The following is a 6,444-nucleotide window of genomic DNA, read 5'->3' on the forward strand; positions in this document are numbered from 1 at the left end:
CATATGCAGCTAGAGTCAAGAGCTCCGGGGTACTGGTTAGTTCATATGGTTGTTCCACCTATAGGGTTGCAGATCCCTTTAGCTCCTTGGGTATTTTCTCTAGCTTCTCCATTGGGGGCCCTGTGATCCATCCAATAGCTGACTGTGAGCTTCCACTTATGAGTTTGCTAGGCCCCGGCGTAGTCTCACTAGAGACAGCTATATCAGGGTCCTTTCAGCAAAATCTTGCTAGTGTATGCAATGGTGCACTTCTGAGTTTATAAAGAAAACTAAATCAATAACAAATCAATAACAAATAGAGACACCTAGACTCCCAAGTTCAGTGTATCCAAGATCACAACAGCCAAAAAAATCAACTGGTGTCTGTCGCCAGAGGAATGGGTAATAGTGGCATGCGGCACTGGGCACTGGATGAACCTGTGAGACAGACACAGAAATATAAATGTCACTACAGTATTGCTTTTGGACTCATTTGATTGGTCTTGGAACCCATACCCCCTTTTTGCTTATTGAGGTGACATTTTTAGACTGGCTTAGTGTTTCCCACTGTACAAGAATGGTCTGGTGTATTTAGACTTTCCACACCATTGGTTGCTATTCTGTGCTCACTGTGCAGGGGCCCTAATCTTCTGCCAGCTGCTTCCCTTCATTTAGTGTGTGGCTCCCCTCATTGTCTAGCCTTGAGGCTCAGCCTGATGCCACTGTTTGCAGACAGCATCTGTGCCCACTCCCATGAAATCCATGTTTTTCTCTTTTCCTGGGTGCGAGCTCTAGGAAGCACCTTGCTCCAGTCTGGTCTGGTGGCTTGATTCCCTTGCCTGTCACCCTTTCTGCTCTTCCTGTCAACCCTGAGCACAGTGTCTTCCTGTCACTCAGCATAGAATTAAGGAAATGTCACTGTACTGAAAGCCCTTTCAGCTTCTGAACACTGTGGTCTTAGCACACAGGTTCTGAGCAGTTTTCAGTGCAGGGCATATCCTCGTTGCTGTCTGTCATTTCCTGGTTGTGTTTTACGGCCAAGTTGGTGGTGGCCTTACTTCCTCCAGATACATTTTGTTAAGTTCTTCACTGAATCCCCCAGGAGATGGAAGAAGACAATCTCCCAGTGTGCTGTGCAGAGGAACAGGTATTCTCTCTTTAGATCCTCCCCCAAACCCAGCCTTTATCAGGAAATAGCCAGTGTGCAGAACAAGAAAAGAAAATGTAAGCAGACCTGTGGAATGAGGTCTCTTAGCACCTGCACCCAGGTTCCCCATGCTAAAACGTGTTTGGCAGATAGTCCAATGGAGGATAGTCCTCCTCCTCCTCCTCTCCCTCCTTTTGCATTTTAGAATATACAATGTGCTCTTTTAAATTTAGTGGGAAGAAAAGTGCTTTTCACGGTTTACTGTCTCATGAGTAATTTTCTCTCTCTCTGCTACAGGAACTTACACATTTGTTCCATGGCTTCTCAGCTTTAAAAGAGGAAATGCCTTGGAGGAGAAAGAGAACAAAATAGTGGTGAGGCAAACAGGCTATTTCTTCATCTACAGCCAGGTAGCGTCAGACTCTCCCCTACCCCTGGTCCAACCTTTTCACTGTCCTTCACGTCTGGTCACATATCCCGGCTTGTTTCTCAGGTTCTATACACGGACCCCATCTTTGCTATGGGTCATGTCATCCAGAGGAAGAAAGTACACGTCTTTGGGGACGAGCTGAGCCTGGTGACCCTGTTCCGATGTATTCAGAATATGCCCAAAACACTGCCCAACAATTCCTGCTACTCGGCCGGTATGTAGCTGTCCTAAGACCTGCTTAGCAAGGTGTGCTGGGGAATCTGATTCCCCCCAAAAGTTCTGCTTTGGGATCTTAATGGAAAGACCTTCTGCCATAGACTGTGCTGTTTATTTTGCAATAATTTGTGTTGACGGAGAAAACTGATATCATTACTAATGGTCATACCATTTTTATAAAAATTAAGACAGAGATGGGGAAGGAGAGGCAGTTTCATAATGAAGAACACTGGCTGCTCTTCCAGAGAACCTCAGCTTCATTTCCAGCACCCACATGGCAGCGCACAACTCTCTGTACCTCTAGTCCCAGGAGACCTGGCATTCTCTTATGGCCTCCTTGGGCTCTGCACATACATAGTGCACATAAAGACACGCAGGAATAATACCAATACACATAAAAATAATTACATTAAATAAATGTGCTTTTAATAAAAGTTAAGAATGAGGGTCACAGAATTTGACATTGGAGCATACCTTATTTCTCTCCTACTCTTTCTCGGACACATTCATAGGTGATTGTAGTGATTTTGATCTCCTACTCTTTCTCGGACACATCCATAACTGATTATAGTGCTTTCTACTGCAGCTGCACTCTTTAACTAACTTCCGCTTCTGCCGTATCCCTTCTTCATCTGAACATGGCCCCTCCTGCTTTCCTGTCATTTTCTCTGTTAGCCTCACTGAGTTTAATTTGGGTTGCTTCAAGAGCATGGGAGGAAGGTTATTTGCTGGAGCCTGGACAAGTGTTAGTGGTTACACCACTCGAGAAAATGGCACTCCTCCCAGAAGCCATTAACCATCAGTAGTGTTTCATGGAGGGAGGTGGCTTTATGATCCATGAAGGAAAGCTGAGGGTCCCAATCTTGTGCTGGACCTGTGCTTGTAACCACAGCTGGGAATGTCCAAGAAAAGGCCAAGTCTAAGGTAGATGCCCTTCCACCCATTTTAAGAACAGCAGCAGGAACAATGTCTGCTCGCTGCCAGATGCAGAAACCTGAGAGTCTTCTGGGGTTTCTTCTCTTATCCATTCTCTGTCAGCTTCACCGTCTAGCAGTCATGATTCCTTACTCTTGTGACCTCCTCATCTCCGGAGAATCTGAGCTACAGAAATGACATGACAGGACACGACATCATAGTGTAACACAATACAACACAACACAGAAGTTCCTCAGCTCCTCAGCCTCAAGCTATAGCATGCCTGGCCCCACAATATGAGCATGTGATGGGAAAAATTAGCTCCTGTTGGTCCTGAGTGCAAGGAAGGGCATACTGCAGAATGGCTGGGTTAGGTCTCATGGTTAAACAGGTAGCCTCAGATACCTGACTAATTGGGAGCTCAGAATGGCAGCAGCAGTATCAAGCACGAAGACACAGAAACATAAGAGAAGACACTGCATCTGTTCCAGCCTGTCCACACTGGAATCCCCAACATTTTCCTCATTTCATTTCAAATTTATCAGCACTGGTTTAAAAAAAAAAAAACTATTTCCTTTACACATGTATGTGTATCTCTGGTGCCTTTGACAGATCTATTCAGAACCCAAATAACTGTCCTAGTCTCAGCTACAGCTGTCACCAACAGTGACGTGTACCCCAGGTCTGTGAATCACCCCTTCAGCATTTCAAAGGCCATTCATTATACACAAATGCTCAGGGAAGAACACAGTTCCACTGCAGAGGCCATGACACACTGGGTCTGCAGTGCAAGTTACTTCCGTAGCCAGGAGAAATTCTGTTGTGTTGAAAGTCCCTAATTTTCATAAAGGAGTCTGCCTCTGTACCCAGTGCTGATCAGCATTTTGATATTGTGAAATATTTATCTATGGCAAAGCCTCTCCACTCCACAGCTCACATTTGGTATAGGATGTCACAGCGTCACAGCTGTTACTCCTTAGACATTTCCACTCACTGGGTTTTCCCACCACTCCCTCCCGAGGGTAGATTCCCACATCTTTTTAAAGCCGTTCTTTTTAAAGGTTGACTCCTTTGATGTTCAAGGTATGTTTCAGGATCAGTAGGTCAGGACTGGACAGAGAACCAGCTCTAAGAAATGTCAGGCTTGCTACTTTCAATTTGAATTTGTTTTATGACCCCACACTAATCCATCCAAACCCACATGGTTAGCTTGAAACACGAAGGAGCATGGTACCAAGGTCCGCACAACACGAGGAGCTGATGTATTGGAGGGTTTCCGCCTTAGGAAGGTCGAGAGCCTCTGCGACAGTGGTTCCCACCCATTTCTTGAGCTTGAAGTGTTCACCACAGTGCTGGCCTTGCTATTACATCATGCTTAGTGTCCGGGGCCGCCACAAATCTGTTCAGCACATATGCTGTGGCATCTCTTCTTTAACTACATAAGGTAACTAATCCTTAATGCTTTGTCAACTTCAAGGCGCAGCTGCACAGCACGTCTGGAGCATTGCTTGTCAGCATTGCTTGTCTGCATTGCTAACCTCATAGATTGAATGTGGCTCCTGAACAGAACTTCATGCTCCTAAGCCATGAGATATATCATTATAAATTAGGCACAAACTAGCATTTCATGGAGTTTATTACTTTGTTTGAAGCCCATAATATAGACAACTGGGAGAAGAACCCCAAATGATGAAAAACAGGAGCCTGGACTCAAAGAAAATCTGCTAAACAGTGTGGCTTGTCGATAAAAAAGCCTTTTATTTTTAGATATCTATTTTTGGCTTTTTTGAGACAGGATCTTATTCTGTAGCCTGGGCTGAATTTTCATTGCATGTATAGCCCAGGCTGGACTTGAATTCCGAGGTTGGGAATATTGGCATGTGGCCACCGTGCTGAGCTTATCTTTTAAACCTTCAGAACTATTTACAGGCTAAATGCATATTTTAAGGTATGAGCACGGACTGGTGAGATGACTCACTGAGTGGAGGTACTTGCCATGCAAGCTGGGCAATCTGAGTTTGATCACAGAACCTGTATAGAGGAGGGAAGGAAAACCAACTCTACAACGTTGTCCTCTGACCTTGTCTTAGTTAGGGTTTTACTGCCATGAACAGATACTATGACCAACTCTAGCAAGGATAACATTTCATTAGAATGGCTTACAGGTTCAGAGTTTCAGTCTATTATCATCAAGGCAAGAACATGGTAGCATCCAGGCAGGCATGGTGCAGGAGGAGCTGGCAGTTCTACATCTTTATCTGAAGGCTGCTAGGAGAAGACTGGCTTCCACCTAGTTAGGAGGAGGGTTCTGTTGCCCACCCCCCACAGTGACACACTTCTGCCAGCAAGGTCATACCTAATCCAAGAAGGTCACACCTCCTCATAGCGCCACTCCCTTGGCCAAGCATATTCAAACCACCACAGACTTCCACACATGTGCTGTGATGTGTGCCCATACATATCGCGCGCGCGCACACACACACACACACACACACACACAAATACCAATAAATAAATAAAAAAGATTACCATAATGCTGGGCTTCTCTCAGTGACTCTACAATATCCTCTCAAAGAACAAGGTTTGATCTACCTGACGGTGATATTTGCCACTGGGATCCCAGTCTATGTACAGCAGACACACATCTGCTGAACCCTGTCGGTTCTGCTCTTAATGTACCCATCTACTTTTAAAGCTAACAGGGTTATGAGCAGTTATTGAGTGAAGCGTGAATGCTGTGTTGACGTGATACAGTAGCTTCTTCTGATGGGCTCCCTGGGGAACAGCAACTATGGAAAACTCTTGTTGCCCCCTCTCTCCCAGGCATCGCGAGGCTGGAAGAAGGAGATGAGATTCAGCTTGCAATACCTCGGGAGAATGCCCAGATTTCACGCAACGGAGACGACACCTTCTTTGGTGCCCTAAAACTGCTGTAACTCACGTGCGCTGGAGTGCATGACCCCCCTTCCCTCGTCTTCTCTGTACCTCCGAGGGAGAAACAGACGACTGGAAATACTAAAAGATGGGGAAAGCCGTCACCGAAAGTTTTCTCGTGACCTGTTGAATCTGATCCAAAACAGGAAATATAACAGACAGCCACAACCAAAGTGTGCCATGTGAGTTATGAGAAACGGAGCCCACACTCAGAAAGACAGGATGAGGGAGGCCGTTTTCTCCAGTCCTTTGCCAACACGCACTGCAACCTTGCTTTTTGCCTTGGGTGATACATGTTCAGAATGCAGGGAGATTTCCTTGTTTTGTGATTTGCCATGAGAAGAGGGCCCACAACTGCAGATCACTGAAGCATTCACGCTAAGTCTCAGGATTTACTCTCCCTTCTCATGCTAACTACACACACTCCTCTTTTCCAGGTAATACTATGGGATACTATGGAACGGTTGTTTTTAAATCTAGAAGTCTTGAACTGGCAATAGACAAAAATCCTTATAAATTCAAGTGTAAAATAAACTTAATTAAAAAGGTTTAAGTGTTAAATAATTGGATAAAAGAGCTGACTGTTGAAGTTTTCTTGATTTAGGTCGAGCTGGCAATTGATTCTGATGTCAAGGTATTTTTCACAGAAGGAAAGAATTCACTCATTTTTTTGGATCAAAGGTGTATTTTGTGGTAACTTCCGGTGGTTTTATAAAACAGTATTGTAGATACAGCTGATCTGCACAGAGGTCCCTAACGAGAAGCTGTAGTCCCACCACTCACATAAGCTCTGCTTTGAGCGTGTGTTTGTGGCAGAGCAGAG

The 6,444-nt window shown here is 45.0% G+C and overlaps 1 protein-coding gene across 2 annotated transcripts in view; it reads left to right on the forward strand.

Moving 5' to 3' along the window:
• The window catches only part of Tnfsf13b (TNF superfamily member 13b), a 29,836-nt gene extending 23,610 nt beyond the window's left edge, over positions 1-6,226 (forward strand). For both annotated transcript variants that reach the window (XM_021170776.2, XM_021170778.2), the window contains 3 exons: positions 1,424-1,536; positions 1,620-1,770; positions 5,511-6,226. In XM_021170776.2, the coding sequence (XP_021026435.1) occupies positions 1,424-1,536; positions 1,620-1,770; positions 5,511-5,623 (377 nt within the window). In that variant the 3' untranslated portion in view covers positions 5,624-6,226. The remainder of the gene's footprint in view (positions 1-1,423; positions 1,537-1,619; positions 1,771-5,510) is intronic.
• Positions 6,227-6,444: the final 218 nt, after the last annotated feature.

Source organism: Mus caroli, chromosome 8 (assembly GCF_900094665.2).
Source record: "Mus caroli chromosome 8, CAROLI_EIJ_v1.1, whole genome shotgun sequence".
NCBI lineage: Eukaryota > Metazoa > Chordata > Mammalia > Rodentia > Muridae > Mus > Mus caroli.